The sequence below is a fragment of the Metarhizium robertsii genome, assembly GCF_000187425.2.
Source record: "Metarhizium robertsii ARSEF 23 chromosome Unknown MAA_Scf_2, whole genome shotgun sequence".
In the NCBI taxonomy this organism is placed as follows: Eukaryota; Fungi; Ascomycota; class Sordariomycetes; order Hypocreales; family Clavicipitaceae; genus Metarhizium; species Metarhizium robertsii.
This window is the reverse complement of record NW_011942160.1, coordinates 4,395,291-4,420,399: the sequence shown is the minus strand read 5'-3', so window position 1 is coordinate 4,420,399 and position 25,109 is coordinate 4,395,291. Positions and strand designations below refer to the sequence as shown.

The 25,109-nt window shown below is 51.4% G+C and overlaps 8 protein-coding genes across 8 annotated transcripts; 6 read left to right on the top strand and 2 right to left on the bottom strand.

The window, feature by feature from the left end:
* Positions 1-1,171: 1,171 nt before the first annotated feature.
* On the top strand, positions 1,172-2,355 carry MAA_05167 (Znf1; the record flags this gene model as incomplete). The annotated part of the gene is made up of 3 exons (XM_007823165.2): positions 1,172-1,621; positions 1,705-2,113; positions 2,186-2,355. The coding sequence occupies 3 exons, from the start codon at positions 1,172-1,174 to the stop codon at positions 2,353-2,355; spliced, it is 1,029 nt and encodes a 342-aa protein (XP_007821356.2).
* A 1,531-nt stretch (positions 2,356-3,886) lies between these two features.
* Positions 3,887-4,574, top strand: MAA_05168 (ORF21 protein; the record flags this gene model as incomplete). Its single annotated transcript, XM_007823166.1, has 2 exons — positions 3,887-4,085; positions 4,150-4,574. 2 exons carry the CDS (start codon positions 3,887-3,889, stop codon positions 4,572-4,574), a joined length of 624 nt encoding a protein of 207 aa, XP_007821357.1.
* Positions 4,575-4,968: 394 nt separating this feature from the next.
* Positions 4,969-5,890, bottom strand: MAA_05169 (monosaccharide-P-dolichol utilization protein; the record flags this gene model as incomplete). The annotated part of the gene is made up of 2 exons (XM_007823167.1): positions 4,969-5,223; positions 5,294-5,890. 2 exons carry the CDS (start codon positions 5,888-5,890, stop codon positions 4,969-4,971), a joined length of 852 nt encoding a protein of 283 aa, XP_007821358.1.
* A 1,925-nt stretch (positions 5,891-7,815) lies between these two features.
* Positions 7,816-9,749, top strand: MAA_05170 (uncharacterized protein; the record flags this gene model as incomplete). Its single annotated transcript, XM_007823168.1, has 3 exons — positions 7,816-7,938; positions 8,038-8,125; positions 8,215-9,749. 3 exons carry the CDS (start codon positions 7,816-7,818, stop codon positions 9,747-9,749), a joined length of 1,746 nt encoding a protein of 581 aa, XP_007821359.1.
* Positions 9,750-12,147: 2,398 nt separating this feature from the next.
* Positions 12,148-13,113, top strand: MAA_05171 (uncharacterized protein; the record flags this gene model as incomplete). The annotated part of the gene is made up of 1 exon (XM_007823169.1): positions 12,148-13,113. The coding sequence occupies one exon, from the start codon at positions 12,148-12,150 to the stop codon at positions 13,111-13,113; it is 966 nt and encodes a 321-aa protein (XP_007821360.1).
* A 1,054-nt stretch (positions 13,114-14,167) lies between these two features.
* On the bottom strand, positions 14,168-15,498 carry MAA_05172 (histone acetyltransferase; the record flags this gene model as incomplete). Its single annotated transcript, XM_007823170.1, has 3 exons — positions 14,168-15,220; positions 15,287-15,417; positions 15,471-15,498. The coding sequence occupies 3 exons, from the start codon at positions 15,496-15,498 to the stop codon at positions 14,168-14,170; spliced, it is 1,212 nt and encodes a 403-aa protein (XP_007821361.1).
* A 944-nt stretch (positions 15,499-16,442) lies between these two features.
* Positions 16,443-17,476, top strand: MAA_05173 (Repair protein Rad1/Rec1; the record flags this gene model as incomplete). Its single annotated transcript, XM_007823171.1, has 2 exons — positions 16,443-16,599; positions 16,662-17,476. The coding sequence occupies 2 exons, from the start codon at positions 16,443-16,445 to the stop codon at positions 17,474-17,476; spliced, it is 972 nt and encodes a 323-aa protein (XP_007821362.1).
* Positions 17,477-22,667: 5,191 nt separating this feature from the next.
* Positions 22,668-24,761, top strand: MAA_10857 (zinc finger domain-containing protein; the record flags this gene model as incomplete). Its single annotated transcript, XM_011412776.1, has 1 exon — positions 22,668-24,761. One exon carries the CDS (start codon positions 22,668-22,670, stop codon positions 24,759-24,761), a length of 2,094 nt encoding a protein of 697 aa, XP_011411078.1.
* Positions 24,762-25,109: the final 348 nt, after the last annotated feature.

Sequence of the window (25,109 nt, the reverse complement as noted above, 5' to 3'; positions counted from 1 at the left end):
TTTTATTCCCTTGTCTAATTCACCTCCAAATGCACACAAGCACACACGCAAAATATGCCCGCAACATAGACATGGCATATCTCTTTTCCTAACATCGTCTTCAAACCCCGCCGTATTGTCACATATATTCGCCATACTCCAGTATGAGCAGTGGACAAGTCACGACGGCCTGTACCTTAGTTGAACATATGACGTTTCGTCGCAATATTTCCTTTCTCTTAGTTCCTTTTGTCCTTGGATACATTTGGGGGTGGCGAATGGACGGCGCATCTCGGACGGGAAAGGGCAGTTGTCTCTCCCGTGGATATTTGATTTGAAATTAAGCTATTCGCCACCCTCCGGCGTTGTTTGGGTGCGGTTTTATTATTTCCATGTCTGGGAGCAACATGGACACGAGGGCAAAGAGATGGGATGAAGGAGAACCTGAGAATGATTAGGTTCAATGGGAAATGGGATTTTGTGATTTACTGCATAGCAATAGATGGCGAATACAAAAAGCGCTCGATCTGACATGTCCTGCATTTCAGACTCCATGTGTTCTTGTCTAGGTACTTTCAAAGGCCCATGGCTATAACCTGCCACGCTTTTCCACGTGGCAGAGCATGAATTTGCACTTAAGATGGGCGATTATATCCTGGCAGGAGGAGGGATTTCCGTCATTGGAGAGGAAGGCGGTGTGGTGTGGGTTGGCAGAACTGCCCTCTTGGACATGGCTTGAGGCATCTGGAGTACTCTGTGCATTTACGGAGTAAGTGGGGGAGACCAGATTGACAGCTTCGAAGATTCGAATTGTGCATGTTTAGCGCTACGAGAGCTAATACTTGCGAACTCGTCTTTTCTCTGGGACCCTGTCAAAAGAGCTACAATTTGGCTTTGAGCAAGAATCCGAAGTTAGTCGCTTTGTATGCCATTTGTTTTCTTTTCGGTAAAGGCGACGCAAATTCCATCTACGCGTTGCGATCACTACGCGTCGTGGTATTGTCTTCTCTGCTTCCACGCGTAAAGGCTCAGTTTGTCCGTGCCGTCGGCAGAAACAATACCAGCCCTCTCCGCCGTTTTGATCCCAATTGAAATAAAACAGTGCGGTATTCTTGGAGAGCGAGCACGAAAAAAAAAGGCGCAAGCCATCAGCCCAGGTCACCGCATACGCGCCTACAACAGGAAGCCCGAGATGAACCGGGCGATGTTGAAGAAAGGACTTGAGGCGGGCTCAAGTCAACAGGATCCAATCGACCTAACATGCGACGAGACTGTCGCGCCATCGCCCAAGAGAATGCCCGGTATGAATAGGGCAGCTTCGACCGCTCACGTTCCTCAGTCTTCGTCAACGCCCAGGCGGAAGAGAAAAGCTCCAGAGGGTGGCTCGTCACCACCCACAGAGAAACGACTGCGAGCACACCGTTCCCATGCGCCACTGGCATTCCACAACGTGCATGACCGGGCACTAAGCCAGCGGTTTTATGTCCTCGAAAGAACTCCCAGCGGAACAGACGAGTGTCCTGAGGAAATATTCAAGATGACGGGGTCCACCGGCAATATATATACCGTTCACATTAAGCAGCAGCCGACCTGTGACTGCCCCCATGCTTTGAAAGGGAATCAGTGCAAACACGTTATTTACGTACGGATTGAAGCAGTCCAACTTTTTTTTTTTTTTTTTGGGTTTTGGAATACTGTACCACGGCGTTGCTGACTGTTTCCCAGATTCTTTCCAGGGTGCTTCAGGCCCCGTACGAACTTGTCTATCAGCTCGCGCTCCTGAGCACTGAGCTGCGGTCCATCTTTGCAAAGGCGCCGTCGCGCAGCCCTGCAAAGGAATCCGAGAGCGGGAAGCGCAAAGATATCGAGGGCGAGTGCCCCATTTGCTTCTGCGCCTTTGACACCAAGAGCCCCGAGTCAATCGTCTGGTGTATGGCGGCGTGTGGGCAAAACATCCATCAGGACTGCTTCAAGATGTGGGCCAAGACCAAGACAGGAGACGTGACTTGCCCTTTTTGCCGCAGCAAGTGGGAGACTGATTCTGGATTGGTTCCAAAAGTGGTAACGGACGGAGGCGTGTCGAGTGAAGGCTACATCAATGTTGCTGATCAGCTTGGCATCAACCCCCACAGAGGTATGCAACCGCATATGCTTTTCGGCCCCCATCACCTGCATTGTATTACTGACCGCTAATCGTTTTTCTCAGACTCCAGCTCCTACTACTCGGGCTGGAATCAGTACGGGTATGGAAGGCGGAGCAGAGCCCCTTGGTACGAAAGAATTGACGATTATACTCTTGATCGTTATTACGGCTACGATGATGAGGAAGACGATGATGTGGAAGACGATGATGGGGAAGAACATGAAGAAGATTGAATGATATCAGAACAACTAAAAGAAGAGGAAAACTACGCGCGTGCGGTGTGTGTGTGTGTATGTGTTTGTGCAAAAAGGGGCCCGCGGATGATATGTCGGCGATATTCTATACGATCAAACGAGCGAATGGGATCGTACCCGGAGCGTAATAATAATACACACGACGAAATAGACGGACAGGCGTCTTGTGGTCATGCAGGCCCTCTTGCCGTCGTCATATGCTACTCTTGTTTGAGCCTGGGGATTCTCTGGACGGACTGTGCAAGTGGTTATCGTGTGTCCCATCCATCAAATTGGGTCTTGAAATGAGACACGATCACATCCACACTCTCCTGGTGATTCGCATAGCATATGCATGAATTCGTGGCAAGTCTGAGGCTCGCTCAGGGCGCGACTGCAGATGCATTTGTTGCCATTCTGCTTCCTCATCGCCAGAGAGGTTGTTGTTCTTGAGATGGAGAGTGTACCGCTCAGAAGAACGCAATCGCCGTTGCAAACTTGCCTGCAGCCCCTGGTTTCCAGGACGTTGGAAGAAAGCAGGGGCTATCTTGTCGCGAGATTCGTCGTATAGCCCGGAATAGATGCATCTGTAGAGGAGCCAAACGAGGTTGGATGGTTAAGCCATCGGCAACTTTAACTCATCTCGAAAATAGCAATCCTACGCAAGCAAAGGTTGGGTGGGTGAGAGTTGTTTCCTTGAGGACAGCACATTCATGATCGCGGATGACATGTTAATTCTAGAAGCAACTGATGCAGGGTAGACAACCGTCCCATGGCACTGTAGCTGAGAACTCCTCCCAGTCAATGACACCGCGGATATGAAGCTCGTCGTCCACGATGATATTATCGAGGCGAGATCAGTGTGGGATAGACAAAAGGAATCCTCGGATGAGTCAGCCTCGACGCTGAAAGTCTCTTGAGCTTCCTCCGGGTTCAAAGCCTGAAGCGCAAACATATCGACAAGTTCCCCAAGGGAACTGACACCGGTATTCTTCTGAATTATCCCGAAGTAATTTTTTCGCGAGGGGCTGACCGCTAATGTAATCCAAAACCATGAACACTTGGTGCGCTGAGGTGCATCGTCGAAGTTGACCACGCTTGTTCAACCAACCACAGAGCGGGGTTCCAAGCTTCTGGCAGCATGAAGCTCGCGTTTAATGGATACGAACGGGCAGTCATCTTAGGGTAAATCTTTTCTCGTCGGCATTCGGAAACTAGTCGTCTTCGTTTGTCATAACCACCCAGCCAGTATCTATGAGGAGCTGACAGAGTAGCACTCATGTCTGGTGTGAAGTTATACAAACGGAGTGCAGCTCGATGGAGGGCCCTGTGGGGAGTGAGCGGGCCAAGCCGCTTGTCCGCGCCCAGCCCACCCATTAACACGCCGACGCGAACCAGCCCGTTTCACACGAACCGTCACCGCGTCGCCTCACCACGCGCCTCACCTATTCCACTACAACAACCAAACGCACTTTATCTTCATAATCATTCAATCAGTCCAATTAATCGTCCTGCCACTCATACCACCACCATGACCCTCAAGCGCAAGCGTTCCGAGCCCGAGCTCTGCTCGTCACCCTCCTCATGCTCCTCAATCTTCAGCTCACCACCTAGCAACTCCGCAATCGACGTAAACCCACAAACCTTTTACAACATGCCAGCCGCCCACCTGAACAGTCGAACAATGAAACGATTCCGAAATAACAGGCCGTCAGAGGAGAAAGTCCACCGTACGTAACCACCGGCTGCCCTCGCGTGGACCAAGAACCCAACCCGCTTACAAATTCATCACAGAGCATACATTGAATCTACTATTCTCAGCGCAGCAGCAACAATCACAAACTGTCCGAGAAACCAGCTTCCAGCCTCTTCCCCAAACAGGGTCTGCGCTTGAGCCGCGGAAGCAGCAGTCTCTCCATCGCTTTTGGAGCATCAATTCAGCGCCTACGCCCGTCAGTGAATCGACCGTTGAACAGCCCGCTCTCGCACCGACGAGTTGCGAGGACTGTGGAGCGGGTCTGGGACCCGGCGACAACGCTCATGACATGGCTGTGAACGATTTGACGGCGGATAATACGACGTGTGGCGCATGCGGGAAGCACGTTTGCTTCAGCTGCTCGGTGAGCAACTTGGGCGAGGAGAAGCGGTGCCTATGTTGCGCAGGGAGGAAAGCATTTGGCAATATTGGGTGGCTCAACATGGGGCTGTCCCTATGCTGAAGATGATGTTAAAGGCAACGGAATCTAAGTGGTTGGGTCAGCATTTGAAAATGGCGTTTATTAAGTTAATTTCGGTGGTAGCTTTGGCGTTTAAGGATGGGATAATAGGTGTATGAAGCTATTGGTGCAGGTGACACCAATGGATGATGGATGGGCTGGTCTGAATCTACTTGGGGTATTCACCATGGACAGAATTACACATATGGTCGTATTGCGTAACATCATGACGCAAAAGACACGACTTCAATAATTGGTCATAGCATGTGGCATTGCTAGCTGTGCTCGAAATAGCACCTGAACTTGGTCGCATTTTAACGTGACGTATTAAGTATATTGGTGGTGCCCAAAAATGACGGCACCAGGCGCAACAAAACAAAACAGCAAATCGCGGAAGCTAACCACGGCGGCGAGTGGTTGTTCCCTTTTTAGGAGTTCCAGTTGAACTAGATTTGGCCTTGGCCTCAATTGGCACTGCCTTCCGCTTGCCCTTGGCCTTTTGAGAGGGGGCGTTCCAGTAGTAGATCATTTGCAGAGCCAGGACAAGGTTCAAGGCAAAGCCGGAGATGAAGCCATACAGGATAAGCTTGTCATCCACCTCCTGGAGGGTAGTAAAGATTCGAGAGAGAGAACCAGCGAGGTAATTGAAGACCTGAAACTCATTAGCGCCTGAACACAAAGACAAGAGTTTGTGAGGAGAGCGTCCAGTGGGAAGCACATACAGCAAAGGCGCTGAGCTGGCCAGTACCGCCCTCCTGCCAAATGGCCAGAATCTGGGGAACCTTGCTCGCAACACCCAAGACACCCGCGCCGGCCTGCAAATAACTGAGGGCCTTCATATCCAAAACATTCTCCGCAAACAAGGCTGCAACACTCCCAGCCAAGGCGGCCACCAGGATAGCAGCCATGCTTGCCTTCCCACTGTAATTCAACACCAACACGGAGATGATGATGTTTTGGCCCAGGATCAGCGCCGTCTCGCCAAAGGTGCTGAAGGGGAAGCCGTTGCGAACATTGTAGGCGAGAGTGATGAGGTATGCGCTCGTCTCGAGGAGGTACGACAAGAATGAAACGCCCTCTGCGGACTTTGAGTTGACGAGCTTAAGGATCTGGGGCACCTTGACGATGGAGGAGGCGGCGATGATGCCGATGCCGAGGCCCTTGGACACGGCGAGCTTGAGGCATTCTGTGTTTTCGAGGTCCACGTCGAGGAGGAGAGTTTTGTAGCACTTGTCGCCGATAATGGAGACGCCAAGGTCGCGGATCGGAGGGGGGAGGTTGTGGGTAATTGGTTGTATAGCGGTTCGAAGAGCGTCCATGGCGGTGGTTTGACGTTGAGGCTGGTGATGCCGAGGTGGACAGGGGATGATGCTGTGCTGTGAAGAAGAAAAACGTCGGGAATGCTGAGAGAGATTGTCTCGTTAGCTGGTGGGTGCAGCAGGGGAAGTGGAATCGAAGCGCGATTGTATTTACCCTGACGCTAGGTGGCGATGTTGAAGAAACCGTGTCCAACCGCGAATGCAGATGTGGTTTGCAGACAGCTGATGTTGGGAGCTGGAGCTAGTCAGTGGGAATTTCCACTCGCGACGACACGCGGGTCAACATTCATTTGAGGATTTGCGACCGGAGACGGTGCAATGATGCAAGGGGTGACGGCTACCCTATAGCTCATTGTGGCGTCAAAGGGCTCTGAGAGCTGTGCATGGTTGGTCTTGGCGCAACAGAAACCATCGATGCAATTGTGAGATGCCCACGGAGTATGTACCTAGGTGCTCAATGTTTGTGCCTGTTTGTGCCTACTAAGTACGTTAGTGTTTGCCAGCTGTGCCATAAGTGTTCCCCGAATTAGAATTTTGTCCAGTTGAAAGAAACCAGAACACGAGCAGCAAGTACACGGGAGTGATCTGTGAGGCGTGCCACACGAGAAGCAGCTGGACGAAACGGAAGTTGGGCAAAAGAAACAGGCAGCCAGATCCTCGATTGCGAGATGGACCCTCAACGCCAGCTGTGGCTTGACGTATGCATTTTGTAGCCTCGCATATCTGGAACCTTGCGCTTGATTACCCAGCAACAATGAGTTTTTTATTTCTACATTCAGTACGGAGTAAGCATGGGACGGTTGGCCTGGATGGTAGCACACATGTCATGTCACGAACCAGACCTGCGGTACTCGTAGGCCGAGGCCGGGGCAGGCCAGGCTAAATACCAGAAGCTGAACCGGCATCGACTGCCTTGACCGCTGATTACTACAAGGAGCCACAGCCACAGCCACAGCGCCAGCTGTCCTGTGCTCCGTGCTCTGGGTGTGATGCCTGGTGTGTTGGTGTCTAGGCACTTTGGTAGCTGGTCATGATCGTGGTCGTTTCCCACGCCATGCAAAGTGGCTCGCCGAGACGGGACGTGAATGACACAAATGACACAGATGATGGATGCACATGTCAGCCCACCCACACCAGCACATGAGGCATACAAAAGGGCACCAAGAGGACGAAAGCGACGATGCCGATGCACAAGGTGGACATCGACGACGACATGCCCATGGTCCATGGAGGGGCAGCAGTCCACTTTAGTAGCAGGAATTAACATTGAAGCCGCGGCGACGGCCGGCGGGCCGCTCGCACTTGGCTCACGTTTGGCATCATGGCCGAGCCCAGATCATCTCGACCCTGGCAGGTCACATTGGGCATTCAGCATTGCGGAGAAGACCAGTTGACATTCCGCATCGAGGCCCCCGGGGCTCACGGCACCGTTTCAGCCCGTCGTGGTTGAAGGTGTGACATCCTCCTGATGCTGTTGGGCTGCGTCCAGGCAAGACCAGCCGAAATCTCCAGTCACACGATTCAATGCTCCAGGTCCGCCGCCGCCGCGCACCAACACAACCACCACCACCATCGACCATCTAAAGCCTGTCCTGCCTGCCCTTTCAGCCTTTTGTCTGTCTCCTGCACCGTTTGTCTGCGACGGTCTTTGTACGTCGTCATCTGGGCTGCCCTCGGAGCTGTTGCTGATACAGGCTGATGCACAAGCGTTCCTGGCCGCTGGCCTTGTCCCTACGCATGTGCTCGTGCCCGCGACTTGCCCACCGCCTTTATCGTCATCCGTTCCGAATGTCCTGTCGTGCTCCCACAACCAGTCAATCAATTCCAATTTTCACCAGCTACACATCTTCCACTGCTCCCACGAATCATCTAGCCTCTCCCTGATAAAACTGTTGCGTTGGATGTGAGCGACGCGGCGGCTTGCCATGTCGTCGCCTTCCTCTGATGCATCGCCCGACTCGGCGGTTCAATATGCTTACATGTTTGAGAAGGACAAGGGCCCTACAAAGCAGCTCGATGCCCTTTTGAGGGCTATTGCCCGCCACGTTGTAAGGCACCACGCAACCCTGAGCTCTCGTTCAAAGAGGTCCGCCGTCGAGCTGGATTTGGCGTCACAAGACCTGCAAGCTGACATCTTGTTGCTGTAGATGCTAGAGATTGGTGAGAAGGCGGATAACCATCTCACACCACGTAAGCTGGCTGCCTTTTACAAGGCTGTTGGCGGCGACTATGACTGTGCGTTCACTACAAGAGCTGGCCAGAAACAGCTCGCCCCCTTCGCCCTGGGAAAGTTGTCTATGCTAACTTTGCTTGTCTTCTTAAAGCTCTCTTTGTGGACACGCCGCACTCGACGATTTCCTACGTCTGGCAAATCACTGGCTGCCAGCATAGCCTCCAACCCACAGGCAATGATTTTGACCCCCCATCAATACCGGCCCTCACCTATCGCGGCTTCTCTCGATGGGAGTCGTTAGAGATCTTGCTCGGACCCGAGGAGCATGTTCCATTTTTGCAATATGCCGTGAAGGAGTGGAACTTGAAACACCCGGAAACCGGCGCAGACTTCCCCGTCGACCTACCTTGGACTTGTTTCCCGGAGAAACCCGACCAAGACATTGATCGCTGGCACAAAAGTTGCGCAGACAAATTATGGACGGCAGCATCCAATGATGATGGCGCGACTCCAAGGCCGCCGCCTGCAAATGAACAGCCTCCTCCTCCAAAGTTCACCTACGCCCATTTCCAGGAGCCTTTCTCATTCACCTCCTCGCCGCGACCGAGGCCAAATGACGGAGAATATTTTGGACGGCCCTTCGCATATACTCACGTACCACGTCGATACGCCAGTCAACGCAAGGCAGAGAGGTCTCCAGACAGACCACGCCGCGGTGATACGTCGCCAGATGACAGGGGGAGGAGGAGGAGCTTTTCCGACTATGCCTCTGGCCGACCTGATATAGATCCCTCTCTGCCAAGGGGGTATTCACCATCGTATCTGAATCCCAACATGAAGAGGTCAGGCCCAGGGAGGAGGCATAGCCATCCAAGACACGAGATGACTGATTCATCAGACGAGGAGCCGGCTGGGGATCCTAGAGAGAAGCGACGCCGTCACCCAAACTCCCCACCCCCTCCGTCGGTCCGCAGATTTGTACGCACGGGGGCTGCTTCACAATCGCAGGGATCCTCTAATGGGTCCAGCCATCTTCGTGGGCTACGATCGGACGGTCGACCAGAGGAAGCAAAGAGACGCACCGGGCCAAGCCCGTTGGGCTCCCTTCGCGACAAGTTTACGGAGACAGTGAGCAGTATTCTCCCAAATGGCCTCACCTCCGACCGGCCGCGGCCCGGCCCAAGACAGAATTCCGGGACGGAGCCTATTCGCACACGGAGGAGTCGGGAGCAGGTTCGCCCTTCACGTTTAAATCGAAGCTATTCCGACATGGATACAGACGAGTCTGGAGATCCTTCCGTGACAGAAAGCGACGGCCGGAGGAGGCGCAGAACACGAGAGGAGCGCGAGAGAGAACAAGAACGGGAAAGGGAGCGATATCAAAGGGGACGGGTTCGCGACCATGACCGTGACTGGGAAGAAGACAGGGACATAGGTTTGAGGAGAGAGAAGAGTTATTTACGCCGACCAGAAACACAGCGAAGAACAAGCAGCCATGCCGATATTGATAGAAAGCGAGACCCACCAGAATGGGACCTTCGCGACAGGGACCGAGATAGAGACAGAGATCGCTTGAGAGATGAGAGGAGGAAATGGGAGAGACGGAATTCTCCGGAGGAGGATTTAACAAGCCCGGCAGCAGCAATGGCCGCCAGGCGTATGCATCCTGAAGCCGCATATAGCTGACGGAACCTAACATAATCGCGGATGACGATGCTGGAAGCTGCCCACTTCACCCTACCAAGAGCATTGTACTGGAACCTGTGAGGTGTTGCATGAATTTGGTTACATGTTTCATTGACGGGTTTTGTCCAAACGATATACGAAACGCATTTATGATATTTACGACATCACAAGCCACGTTTATGAATTTGATGGGTGCTTAGCATAGGGAGGCCCAGCATGAGGCAGCCAACTCGTAGCATAATAGACTTGTCAGCTCAAAGCCATTTGGTAACGAAAAAAGCCACGTAATGTACATAGTGCAGTGGATTGTGGATGAGGTGCACGGGGCAGCTGCGGTGTCTTTGGAGAGGTCAACTCAATATATTTGATATTGTAGATGAGAATGTGACGGCTAAATGGCAAGTGGAATTTCCCGAGAGTTACCCGCTCGCTAACCTCGTGGGGCTAGGAGACCAATCTAGAGCTGTTTAATTCCGATGACATGAGTCTCCGACTGGAGACGGAAAGAACCGAAATTTGGAATGGACACATGAATCCCTCGATGCGTTAAAATGCGGTTAGGCACGAGCCAGTATCAACCGTGGTGTCGTTATAATAAGTGGGCAGAAAGGACGGGAAACAAGGCAGAGAAGACACAGAGACGATGCTGGTGGCATTGAGGGTGCCGATTTCAGGAGGAACGGTTTCGATGCGTGTACATATACCATTGGGATGGTGACAGAGGGGGAAAAGAAGCATCTGTCAGGATTGGGTACCGGGCTATCGCTCATGAAAGAAGAATATATTATAATAGCGTATTACACGTACATCCTTAGTGGTAGATATTCTGCTACAGACATAAGAGTCTCGGGTGTTTCTTTCCAGAAACATCAATGATATTATTGGAATAATTGGAACGGTTTGATATATCATATGCTTATGGTTGCATTGAGACAGATAGTATTCAGATTGAAGCGACAAATCAAAAGGCCTGCTGACGGACCGTGTGAACTTGATGCATGTCAGAGGCGGCCAACGGGAAGGCGGTACTGAGTGCAAGGGTCGAGGGGATTTTCTTCAATTCTGGAATTGATTACGGAGTACTCCGTACGTACTCCGTACTCGTGGGGGGGTTACATGGCATGGAGGATGAACCCACACATATCTTGGGTTGCAAGACGGACCAGACCAAACTGTCAGTGTGGGTGAAACGGCGCCACCGGCCAGACAGACATATGTATGTACATACAGATACTCGCCGATTGGGGCCTGGGGGGTGAGAGTGCTGCGATGCCGGTTGCGGCCAAGGCAGGCCGAGATGGAAAAGGTGAATGAAATTAATTTTAGAAGTTGAACATGGAAAGCGTACTGGTGCAGGCCAACATGGGTCTGCGGCTGCATGAGGTCAGCATGTGCTTAGCAAGGCACGAAGAAACCGCTCGACGTTGGAGTTTGAGGCTGCTGACAATCTGGATGGTGGATTGCTGCGGCTGCTGCATCGTCCTTCGGTTTGTTTCCACGGTCGTCCGTCCAATATTTCGTCACCCGGACCCAAATCCCATCATGCCTGGCCATCTTGCGGCGCCATTCTTCTCTGCTATATTCAGAATTGGTTCGGTAGGCAGGCTCCCCATATCACAACAAGGCGAGAGCAGGGCGTATTTTAAAATTGTCAAGTCTGGTCTATTTTGCAATGCGTGATTGCTGCCCGATTCGGCGTGTCTAGAGTCTCGAGTTGGCGCTTCTGCTTTCGGCGACCTGGAAGACCAAGTACCCAGTCTTTTGCAAGCCCGGTTATCTCGACAACATCGGGACGTCATCGCCTGTTTTATTTTTTTATTTTTATTTTTGTTTCTCCCAACCTCGGGCTGTTGTGCGACACAACAAGTAACTTATCGACGGCAATCTGGCTCAATGACTAGTGCCTGGCTGCATTGTTGACGCGACCCACGCCCCGATATCAACCGACCCCCAGCTTTCTTTCCGCCCAAACTTGACCGACGACAGTCCAAGTGCAACACTCACTCCCACTCTCCGCTACCCACGCCGCCGCTCTTTTTGCCTTCCTTGGCTGCATCAAGTCTTCAATTTAAGGAGCGTGCGACACGGCACTTCACCTTCGTTTGAGCCCACAGTCCTGGACACAGCTGTGCACGACTTTGTCACTTGTTGAGGCGGCAGCACTCGGCCGTCGTCATCCGCCATCTCGGCTTCTCCCGCCTCTCACCCATCTACGGCTTACTTGTCCAGCTGAGAGAGCGAGTCCTGGCCTCGTCCTTGCCCTTTCGCCGCCACCAATTCCTTGTGCCGCTGCTACAAAAGCCGACTGCGACCGCTTTTCGGCCGGATAGAAATCGAGCCTGCTGAAATATACCCAGAATTTTACGCCCAGATATCAGACTAGTAGCAAAGGGGCACAATGAAGGGCCGTCCAGTCGAAGACATTGTGTACGACCGGCTCTACGCCAAGCCCAAAGCCAGCGATCCGCAAAACTTCCAGACGTTTCTGCAAATGAGCCTCATCCCCGAAGTCCGCCAGGAGACGCATGCCTTTTACGGACACCTCGAAACCCAGGAGGCCAAATACCCCGGCCTCGATTACACTCACCCGACGCATAGAATTCGCCTGTGCCGCTGGCCATGGCACAGACTCCTCTTCCAAGCCTTCGACGCCCTGCGCCTTACCAAAGCCGAAATCCGCGGCCTTACCAAGTGGGAGGGCACCAAATGGGCAAAGGAGAAGTTCGAGAAGGAGCAGGGAATCACCATTAGAGACACGACCGCAGACGAGGTATCCGACTGGGTACCGCCCTCAGAGGTCCAGCTGCCCGAGACCTCGAGCATCACCCAGGCTGAACCCGAGCAGATACAATCCACCACGTCGATTCCGTCCCTCGGCGTGCTGGGCGATGAGGACGACGACGCCAACCAGGAAGATGAAAGCGATGGCGAGTTTGAGAGTGTCGGCGTGTATCTGAACGAGCGGCTTCGTGACCGTGCAACCCGCCGCGAGGCCGGAGACACATCCATCGTCCTGGACGAGGAGTGGGAGCAATGGCTCAAGAATGCCATTGACTCGGGAGAGCTGGCCCTTCTCACCGAGCAAATGACAGAGCAGATGATTCGCAGAGCACCAAGCACATCCGTCATTCCAGCAGCTCTCATCCCCCCGCGCATGCTCACCGCTGCTCGAGCCGGCCAGTGGTCTGAAATCCCCGAAGTGCTGCACCCCATGCTCCTCCGGACCCTTGAAGCCGAAAACCCTAGCCTCCGTGCCGAATCTCGAAGATCTCGGGTCACTGCTGCAGCTGCGGCGCCTCACTCCTCTCTCCCCCGGGCGACTCGCCCGACAATTCGTCTTCCCAATGCACAGGATGCATTCTAGATATAAGGCGAAGAATACAGTACAACACGAACCCCTCCCCCAAAAATTGGAAAAAAAAAAGAGAAAGAAAGAAAGAAATGGACCTACGTTTTGATAAAATGGGTAGAGACGGGATATGCATACTCATGAATTTCACGATTTTTTTCGCTTCTTTTTCGCTTTGCAACTACTAGTCAAAACTAGCAGTCAACGTTCAGAGACGAAGCACCTCTGTCCAGATGGTCACATTTTCTTTCTTGTTGGGTGCTTTTCGCCGTATCTTGATGATACCGGGTTTAATAGATGGGACTGCCGTCCGATGGGCTATTTTTCTTTCCTCTGTTGATAATGCGATAAAAGATTGCTCTGGCGTTGGAACGTTTCATGTATCATACGTTGATCAGAATATAAGAATGATTTTTTTTTCATTATTATTTTCGTGCGTGCTTGTTGAAGTTTTGGTATGCGTCATGCGTTGATCGTTTTTAGTCTGGTTTTACGGTAGCTTGGTTTGGTGAATGCCTTCAATGGTGTAATATGGTGAAATTGGCTGGCGGAGGCTACATAGAGGGTGCTGGGTACCAAGCTTGCTGCCCAAGTTGTTACCCTTTTACGTTGAAGTCGGGATAAAAGTCTACTGATTGTGCCTTGCCTTGGCTGCATTTTCTGCAAGACAAGTCAAGGATGTTGCTGTAGCTGGCTGGGGCAATACGACACGGATGCTTCATGGGCACGGTGAGGGTTGGGTAATCGCAAGCAGTTACAGCTGATTACCCTTTTCCGTTCCCTTATCGGATACTATGCGGTGCTGCCGTGTGGCTGGCACATGACGTTGTCAGGTGACGGTCTATGATATATTACCAAGTACGTCAAAGCTAATACCCATCCGACGTACTGGAGAACCATGATTGTTATACACAAAAGCCAGACCTACCAAACGCCACGCTAATCCTATAAATCATAATTCCACACCAAGCCTTTACCCTGCCGAATTAGCAGACTCTTTTGTACGGGCATCCCCCCCTCGTGATGACGATACGAAGCGGATCTTGCGCATTGGAGCGTGGAAAGAATTCTATTTCTCCGGCTCGAGGTGCGACCACTCCGGGATGGCCTTGATTTGCTGCCACATGAATTTCTCCAGTTTATTAGCTGACTTTGCATATGGCGTGTTTTCGTTATTGTATTTGCGGCAGTTGTCAAATATGAGCTTGGCGTCTCTGGTGAAGTCTTCTGGGGTGGCGTACTGGTCCGCCTCGAGCTTGTTTTCCATGGTGCTGAGATCCATGGGCTCTTTGATGACCTCGTAGTAGTCGGCCACGTCGTCGCGGTTAACGGGGACGAGGAACGGCCACGCAGACTGGTGATTTTGGAGGTCGTTGAGTAGGTGCAGGAGTTGGTTGTAGTTGGGGCCGTGTCGGGGTTGGCGAGCCAGTTCGTCCATGTCGGGGGACCAGCCAGATGCGCGAATGGCAGGGATATCTAGAGGGTCGATTTCTCTGACACCGTTCTTCCACTCCTTTGGTGGTGCGTGGACAGTGTGTGATTTCGAGTATGCGCGTATTTTGGCCTGCACGCATTCCTTTTGTTTGAGCAACATACGGCCCATTTCGAGGTATCGGATCCGGGGTAGCATGGAGCACTGCATAATAGTGCCCCCTTCATAATCTTTGATGTATCCCATCCAAACACTTTTATCAAGAGTGATTTCCTTAGTGAAGCCTTGTTTCTTGAAGTACCCAATAGCGTAATTATCAGCATACGTTAGGAAGTGCATGACGTCGCTGGTTGCTTTGACATAATCCTTTAGATGGGACATAAGATGTGCACCATACCCCTTGACTTGCTGGTCAGAGCTGATAGCGCAAAACACAATCTCCGCAAACTGTCTACCCTTAAATGGTCGATACGTGATTCCGCCAACGACCTCCAATGGTTTCTTGACTATGGCAATCGATAAATGCGTACGGTCGTATACTAGACGCGCAATATAGTCTTTTGGCATCTTGGGAAGTTGTTTTTGGAATATGCATTTTAGCCCGGTAAGAATGATCAGGGACTCGCGCTCGTTGTCGTTATTCACAACTCGAAATTCAATCTCGCCGTTGCGCTCTTCGATAACGGCAGGCTGAGACGGCCGCGGTTAGCTGATTCGGACTGACCGAAAAAAATGGAACAAACGCTCAAAATTTACCTTTTCAGGGAATGGAATTGGTTTCATGGCCACGGGCTTCTTTTCCTCGGCTGCGTCGACAGATTCGTCATGCTTAATACGCTTCAATGCAGCGGGCGAGGTGGGGTCCTCCGAAGCCTTGCGCTTTGTGCCTTGGGTGTTGTGAGTTTGGAGAAATGAAAACACAGGCAGAAATTAAGCTCACCATTTTCTTCCTTGATAACGTCTCCCATGATGGAAGATGACTGTGGTTATGACGCTGATATTCCACCGTCGGTGGTACTGACGTAGAGATGTGATGCGAATGTTAAATCAATGTGGGGACCGGCGCGCTGAACACTGCAAGTGAGTATTCGTTCATGGTCCGTGCACGGCTTACGTTGGCAGCTTAAAGCTCCAAGGGGTTGGCGCTAAACCTGTTTTGCCTCTGGCCACGATGTCGATGTCAGGACAGCTTGTCGCACCCATAAATCAATTCATAGCACTGCAGTTCTCGTCCAAATCGCATCGACAACCATTGTGCTAGCACAACGCGTGGACAGCACCTATTCGACCCATTCAATCTCCCTTACGATATACCGCTCCGACTTGAAGCACTTGGCACATGGATTCCTCGCTGCATGAAGTTTGGCAAGCTGCTGCTGGCAGTCCATTCCTCCCCACCGTTGGCAAAAACAGCCAGTTCCTCGTTGCATTCATCTTGATGCTGTTGGGATTGGCAATTACTGGCGTATTTACATTGAGTTTGTCTATCATTTGCCGGTCCTGCCGGTCGTTCTATGATGCTAATGAACTTGCAGACCGGTCTCTTGTTAACCTCGCGACACTTGGCATCCCAGCTTCTTTGGCTCTCGCGTACGTATGGATTCTACGGTGACAGCCGTTCTTTCCAACGCTCACATTACTTGACAGCTTCGGAGTTGTATACATGTTCTGTGCAGTTGGAGTCTACCTTTGAGAAGATACCCAAATAACTACACTGACTGGTTGGTTGACGAGCCAGCTGGTCTCTATTGTACATTAGTTGAAAGAGGAAAGGCAGAGAAGACGCAGGAGACCTGCTGAACCATTGCTATCTGGTTTGGTTTTTTTTTTTTTTTGATTTTAGAAAGAGAAAAGTTTCGCACGATTGATATCCATCGCTCCCAACGATCAGCACATTTGCACATCAAGAATCATGGCGCCTGACAAGACCCCAATCTTTCGGGCTGTAGCTACGTCTACACGGCCGCTATATCAGCTGCTTCGGTGTATTAACTTTGCTCCAAGAGTCCATGTCCAGATAACTGAGGAAGGTATTCGATTTGCTGCAGACCATTCGAGGGTAATGCAAGGTAACTTATTTCCTCACAACTTCATGGTCCCGCAACCGTCACACGGCTAACTATTGTTTCAGGAGTTGCTTTTCTTGACAAGGCGCTGTTTTCAGCATATAGCCTCAACCTGCCACTCTCTGACGATGACGAAGCAGTCGATCTACCAAATTTCCAAATCTCCTTGGCATCATTTCTTGAAGTACTCCAAATATTTGGAGCTGTGGATGTTGCGACTCGGGCGCAGAAGGCAGAGCAAGACCCTTATCGGAGTAACTTGAGAAATTACAGACCAGATGCATTCAGCAACCAAGCTCTTGGGATATCTGGCACCTGTACATTACTTTACGGCGAAGCAGGAGATGCTTTCAAAATCACCATTGAAGAAGCTGGGGTCAAGACCACGGCAGGATTGACGACATATGTGCCGGAATTGCCAGACGATATTCCATTCAATCGAGAGGAGATGTCGTTCAAAATAATCATGTCGTCGCGTTCCCTATTGGATTCCTTGGCGGAGATATCTCCCACAGCTCCTGACAAGCTGGCCATTATCGCCTCAAAGACGTCGCCCTTTTTGTCACTCGCTGGCACTGGTGACCTGGGAAGTTCTGCAGTAGATTTTGCTAGGGGCAGAGACTTGCTGGAGACTTTCACCATTGCCGACCGCTGGGCTCAGACGTACAAGTTCGACTTCATCAAAAATTCAACAGAGGCCATGCGTATCGCGAACAAGGTCAGTCTCCGGGGTGACGCACAGGGTGTCTTGAGTCTTCAGTTCATGGTAGAGATGGAGGGTGGTAAGCGAAGTTTTCTGGATTTTCGGTTTGTTCCCTTTATCACATACGACGACGACGAGGGTGAGACTGATACAGGTATCGGGTTTGAAGAAGATTAGAGGCGCTTGGATGGCTAGGGTGCATGACTATTTCCCGCGAGCTCGACCTTTGATTGTCAAGGGAGAGAAAATGGGTAGAGCTCGAGTCGTGATATACATACCTAGAACTTGATCTGTACGTATGTCAATCATGACTCTGAATTTGGTCGTTGTTAGTGTATCGACTCAAAGTGTGCTTTACATGGCGTGTTAGTCCCTTGCGTGCATTATTATGTGCTATGACCTATCATTTTGCAATCGAGGTCAATATTGACGCTTTTTCTCAGGACGTCTTTTTTCCCGAATACCGCAAGGGAAAGAACCAGCCATAGTTTATCAGCCAACTCCGTGCGTTGGCAAATCCTTGTGCAAATCCTGATCTTGCCCTCCGTGCATTAGGTAGCCGAGATCACCAGCATGGTCTGTCCCGGTACGTCCCTGCTCATGAGTCGCCTGGCCTATAATGGGCCGCGTAACCAGTCAGGCCTGCAGTCGCCATAGACTCTCCCAATAAGAAGCAGCCATTTCTGGTCAACCACTCCATTTGTAGCGCAAGCTTGTGAATGTGTGCTTCGCGCTCCGTAGGTGTTGACAGAATGTACAACAGAATACGTATGTATACAGTTTACATCCCTCGTACCTACTGCAAAGCAGCGAATATGTAACCGTGGCTAGACGACTATAAGAATGCATAGAGCAATGTACATATTTACCAACACGACATGTGCAGTGGGCCAAGTATCCATTTGTACATAGACTTGCAAGGCAGGGCGTGGTGTCAGGTAAAGGAGATTGGCTATTATGCAAAAATGCAAAGCTAGCCAACTCCTCGCTCGCAGGCGAGCATACTCCCAGATGGATGATTGACTCATGTCATTGACGCCACGAAATGAAATTGTGAGACTGCCCGACATACTAGTACATTACTTGACTTACATGCCGTTGTGCGGCATGGCTCAGGAATGGAGGCGTAATACGTCGCGCAGGCAAGGCCAAGGGAGGCGCGAGGGAGACGACGCAATCCCGCGAAATCCATTTATTAAAAGCCGCCCTTGCTGCCTTGGTTCTTCCCTACCTAGGCCTTATAATAATATACTGTATTAAGAAGCACCGCAGCAGAAAAAGAAAAAAAAACATACGGACTAGTGTCGATTCATTCGCTGGCACACGCTTTGCAATCGAAAGATCTCTACGGACAAACATGCTTCCCACCGACGCCGCGTCAAAGACAACCATGCCCTCCTCCAAGGGAATCAGACTCCACGATGAGGACGAGAAGGCCAGCAGCCGGGGCAAATGTCTAAGCGCTGTTGCCGCATTTCCCGGCCTAATAGTCGCGTCCATGGGCCAGTTTTTCGCAGCATGCTGCAGCTGCACGAGGCCCACGGACGACGAGACCGAGGATGATTGCGAAACACTACTCGACGGTAAAATTATTCCATTTCCTAGGCACGCTGCGTCGTCGTTTCTACGGACTGGGACGCCGCGAAGGATGAGAGAAGCCAATCATGTTCTATAATGGGAACGGAGCACTGGTGCAGAAGGCCACGCATCCGTTTAGCAACGACAAACACACATGCCAACAAACGGCAGCCCTGAAACTTTATTACGTGTTCTCTTTTGGCTCCCTCGAGCCATTTCTATTCGAGGATACAAACGGAAACGTGGCGTACTATTTTTACTGCCAAGGGATTGCGATACACGGGCCATTTGGGTTAGGTCCGTGAGGCGTTCGTGGGGGGAGTTGCTCTTCTCATTTTGTTGTGTTACAGTTCTTGGCATCGCATACCAGTCGGTAGTCCATTGCTCTGGACCCGGGTTTCGGGTCGCATCTGGGGAAGGATGATGCTGTGTTACGGCCCGATATGTTCTGATTGGCGCCGATGGGGATGGATCACATGGAGACTTGAGGCGTTTTCGGAGCCTGTACAAAGTATTGTAGGGAAAACAACTTGTTTTGGCATAATCGGCGCTCAATAAAAGCAACCGCAATATAACTTTTTTCAAGTTGACACTCCCGGAACCGAGTGATCAGGCATAAAGGACACGGCTATCAAGCTCGGCTAGCGCTAGCTAGTAGCCTCGCCTTCTCTGATGTGACTGCATGGCAATGCCGGCGATGTTGGGCGCGTCAAGGACCAAGCCGGCATTCCTGGGGGCCCATCCCGTTGCAGCTCTGGGGTTTGTGATTGCCATGCGGTCTGTGCCCGATTGTGCATACGGGGTAGTGATTGTTTGAGCTAGATAGACTAAGAAAAGGGAATCCAGAGAGACCATGTTTGCACAGTATCCGTAGATTGGATTGCTAACGGGAAATTGCGACGAGTTGCCAGTTAGGGCAATGAGCGACGACTATGGTCATCGTTTATGTAGGAATGACGAAGAAAGCTTTGACCATGGGTTTATCTGGACTGATCGACGGCTGGATCTGCCGCGTCATTAATGTCTGATATTCGACTGGTGGTTGCTGAAAGATGTCGTAAAAACAAGAAATACGATTGTCGTCGGAGTTCGTTCTTCAGCTGTTATCAGGCTACAGAGTACTCCGTATTTGCCCAAATAACCTGCTAGCCACAATTGACCAAGTATGTCGATACCGGCCGACCGAAGTTGAGACTGGCAGAGATCAAACGTGCACGGAGAACTGCAAGATGGTTATCTTCTTCGAACAGAATCGGTGGAGTGATGGGGATGATAATATGAGGCTTATGCACTCCGTATGTGCGCACAGCGACGCACGTAGGCGGGTTCTCTGCTGCATGTGAGGTGGTTTAAGCCCGAGCTCCTGCAATCGAGGTCATAGTTGACACTACATGTATACTCTGTATATCTCTGATAAGATCCGGTCTCTTCAAAAAGAGTATTGTAATGAACACGCGGCCGACGAAGTCTTTTGCGAGAGGTAGGGATAAACATTGAAGCTAGCTCATTCTGGTCCTAGCATGTTTATCAGGACTGTAGCGCCTGCTCAAGCGTGCAGCAGTTGACTGCGGCCTTTCCCGTTCATTCTTCCTCACTGTTTCTCGCCCCACAATTGCCAACACTCTGGCCTAACAGACATCTTCATCTCTGCAAGGCCACCAGCTTTCCTCAACATCCCAACTGCTGATCACATCTTGATCTCTTTTCCATTGTCACAATGCCGGGATTGTCGACATGTTGTGGCGGGCTTTTGAAGACCCCAAGTCCTTGACCCTGGTACTGCCAGCCTATCGTCATGTTTGCCATTTTAGGCTGATTTGGAGAGATTATCCGATAGTACACGGAGGACAACCAGAGGCGCATAGGACCACAACGAAAGAGGCGTCATGTGCGAAACAGACAGGTATGGCGCATTGGAAAGGCATAACACGCACAGACGAATCGTGTTCAGTGCCAAAAAACAAAGACACACAGCGGATCACGACATAAGTTATATCAACCTCAGCTGTGAACGTTAATACGAGCAGTATGCCACCCTATTCTAGCGAGGTGCCGAGATGTTGCGCTTGCTCTTGCAGTGCTTCATGAGTACTATCTGCTATTACCGCTCTACATTTAGAAACGCGCGAGTGCCAGTACCAGGAGAGGATTATACCAACTCGTCATTTGCCGCACAAGAGGAAGGGATCATGAAGCGGCTTGTGCACTGAAACATGCCTCGTGCTTTGGCGTCCCTATCGGGCAAGGCCAAGGGCTTCCCAGGCTCTAGGTGTGCGGCCGACACACGCTGCTGCGAGCTACCAAAGTCAGGGCAAGGCTGCCATTCTGAAGCGGGGAGAGAGGTTTGCTGCTACAGCTATTTACACCCATGAACCACGAGGTCATCATCTTGGCTTGGAGCTGTGTCGGGTGACTTGGCCGCTATGATCGAGAATCTCGTCATTGGCTTTGTTGGCGTGTTCCTCTTGTCTATTGGGCCAACTGAAGGGCATTATCCCAGTCGGTATATAAGCATCTAGATGCTGGCATCCTTTCATCTATCACCAATGTATATCTGGGCTTGTGTTGCCCACTGCACTCGCACCATCCCATTAACCAATGATGCCGCAGAACACCTCGCTTCCTGGCTGTGTAATGCCTCTTCCCGTGTCTTTACGCACACCATCACATTGTACCACCACCATGCCATACCATAAACCTCTCGTAATGCGTGATTTTCTGACTACTAACTCGAGAACTAGCGATTTGACTCGCCAGTGGTTTTCGTCCAATACCAAAACGGCACTTGGAAGGATCTCGGATACCCGCCGACGAGTAGCCAGGGCCGAAGAGTATCGTGGGATGGACGGAATGGCAGGCCTTCACTTCTGGCACATGATGAATCGTTGATCCAAAAGGATACAAGGGAAATGGCCAACGCTGGAGCCACTTCACAAACAAAGTCGGGAAGTCTGGGCGTTGAGAAAACGCATCAGCCAGCACCCACAGCATCCAGTGAACTATTTCGAGCCAGGGTCATGCCGAATTGGCTCTGGTCCCCTAAAGCTGGAGTTGGCTGCGCCCCCCATGCCGATCGATCCCTGGTGCAAGCACTCCAGATGCTGGTGGCCTGGCTGAACAGAACTCGCAAGCATGGGTCACGCCGCATGGGCTTCTACCTGGGCTGGGCCGCAGCCACAATGGAACCAGTCTCGCCCAGTACGACATGCAACAAGGGAAACAATTCATTTTTCGACAGAATAACTGACACCCGCCTGTTTCCGGCCAGGTGTGGGCTCGGAACCCATGTTTTGCGTAACACCACCAACCTGAAATCGCTGCGGCCACAACGTGAGAAGGCTGGTGGCCCCCATCAGGTTGACGTTCACTTATAAGCCAGGGTCGAGATACTTGAACCAGGCTGGCGCTCCTTCATTGCAACCTTTCAACTGCTCCCTTACTGAAAGCATTGCCCACTCGCTGTACACGGCGGTGAAATAATTCTTTGTGTTTTGTCCATCCCAGGGGGCCGTCCAAACGAGTATCAAAAGAGTTGTGCGCCTCGCATGTCTCTCTGTTCTGCTATGCCATGGTCGTTTTGTTCCTTTTGATACTCTAACCGTCTCACTATGTCATATGGCCCTTTGTCAATACCTTTTCAGTCAAACGGTTGGCAAGCGTTTATGCGCTGGCACTTGGGTTGTTTGTGCATTCACTTCCCTTTTAAATAGCGGTCCCAATATCCTGCCTGTTCTACTGCTGTTCTGTTGGTTTCCTCGGGCTACACAAGCAGCAGGCCCGTCTCAGCAAGATGGAGAGTCCGACGGTTGGCACAATGGGACGTGCGCCAGCGAACCAACAACTTGGTTCATCTCCTTCTCGACTTAATCACAGAAGAGCTCAGTCACTTGATGAGTGTCGCTCACTTCGAATGGACTCGAAGAATTCATCACGATCACTTTTGTGGCTGCCAAGCGTGAGGCGTCAGCGACCCATCTCCCCCGTCTTCATCCGGAGCGACGATGATAGCGACCGAGCCTTGTCTCCACTCCCTTCCGCCAAGCTCGGAGTTTCTAAAATCTCGCCAGCGAGATCAGTTCATGCTTATGAGGGATCTAAGGAAGATGCAGTTGGTAAGCGTTCTGCGGATGAGGGTTCTGTCACCAGAACACGTTGGTCTGAGTTGCCGAGAGCAGAACAGAATCGAGGGCCAACAAGGCGGAATTCACAGCATATTGCCGGACAATATGAACAATGCATGGACAAAAGTCGAAAACCCTCTGAACGGTCATTTTCCCCATTCTCTGACTCTGCTGTCACTATGATGCAAGACGGCTGCTTGGAACGTCTGGTTGTGACTCCCTCGCTAGGCCATCATGACGCCTGGACACAGTCAGTACAGCTCATGATCAAGGAGACAGCAGACGCCTTTGAAGCAGTTCACGAGAATATGGACGATACGAGTTTGACGTCATGGTTACACGACTTGCCAGAGACGTCAGAAACGACGGGGGGGCCGGAAACGCCGGCTGATTTTGCTGCTCCTCATACCACTACTCAACATCGCCAAGAAGACAAAACAAGCAATCGACCTACTCTCTCCAAGAGAACTAAATCACCTATAGACAAGCCCCTTCCTCTGTGCCCCGAGACACAAACTATGAATTTGCTGAAGAAGGAATCAAAAAAAGTCTCCCAGCCCCGTACTTCGCAGCCAACCAAACCCGCTAGATGGGCGGTATCAAATGGCGTTGCTCAGCTCTTCTCTGGCACACGCTTTAAGCGCGTACAAGCCGATGAGATGCTGACTCCAGAGAAGCTCGAAGAGGTGCGAGCCAGACGTACACATAAAGACCAGCAGCCGTCGTCGTTTGAGGGGCGAGACTCAAGCGATTCGTCTGATAGTGCTTGGTCGCGGCAGACCACGACAAGTTCCGCCAAGAGCAACAAGAACAACAGCAACGCAGAGAAGCCGTCAGTATTGCCGCTTGACGAAGCTGTTATCCATGCAGACTTTTCCTTACCCAGCATGTCAATGCAAAAGTCTGCCCTACCACGAGCGCGGAGCGAACGCGACACCATCGTAGTCACAAGTAACGTTTACCCCCTAAACCCGCCTCCTAAGAACCCCCAGAGATTCGTTTTCACGAATACCAAGGCACCACTTCCGACTATACCAGAAGTCGAATCCGACGACGAGCTTGAGGAGCCGGCCGGCCGGCCGAGTGTTGATCACAGCGTCCGATCTCAAGATAGTGGTGACTTGGTCTATCTTCCCGGCACGCAGCTGTCTACTGTTAACTCTTCCTTCAAGCACGGTCGAATTGCCTGCCAAATCGCAGATTCATATGTCAACTCGGATGAGGAGATGGATGATTCCATCGACAGTGGTGCCTACCAAATAGCTATCCAGGGCCTTACAAGCGGCGACTCGCGAACGGCCACGTATGACGATGATGAGAATGACCTGGCTGATGACATGACAGCTTGGTTCTCAACATTTGGCTTTGAAACCCACGGCGAACTCATTCCGGATGGGGCGGCTTCACCATGGAGTCTCTCGTCACACAGCATCACATCTACATCCCCATCTACGGTCAGCGGGGACGCAGAGGCTCCCATCCCAGTTAGTTCCGAAGACGGCTACACATTTGCAGAGCCCATTCGCTTCTTCCGAAGTCATGCACCTCCAAGAAAGTGGACGCCAGAGGAGGACTCGGCCAAACACTATACTTTGCGATATCCCCAGGGTCAGTCATTCAGGCTGAAGTCAGCCCCATTGGTGGTAGGGGACGGCGAGAGAGACTGCGTGTCTGAGCAGGTAGCCGAGTCGGCGGACCTGAGTGCAAGCATGAAGCAAGACATTGCAGCGCTTTTGAGATGGATGGCGGCAGGAGGAGAGTAATTTTGTAATGATTATGACAGATGCAACCGTAGGCATGATGTTATTTATGATACCAACGATAGAGAAGCAGAAGCATGGATTGAACAAGTAACTATTTAAGCACCAAATGAAGTTGTAGCTCTCAGTTTGTGAAGATCCACTCGGCATGACCCGAGACGCCACGGCGCCTCCACGCAACAACCACCTCACCTCGCCTGTCCGTAGAGAGGAACCATGACAACAACCCCGACTCTTCACCATCCATCCCCAAGCTTCAAATTTCCCAACACATTATTCTGATACAGCAACGTCAAATCTCCATCAACCCAAACGGAAATTACCCAAGCCCCTACCACCTCGAGAAAGAAA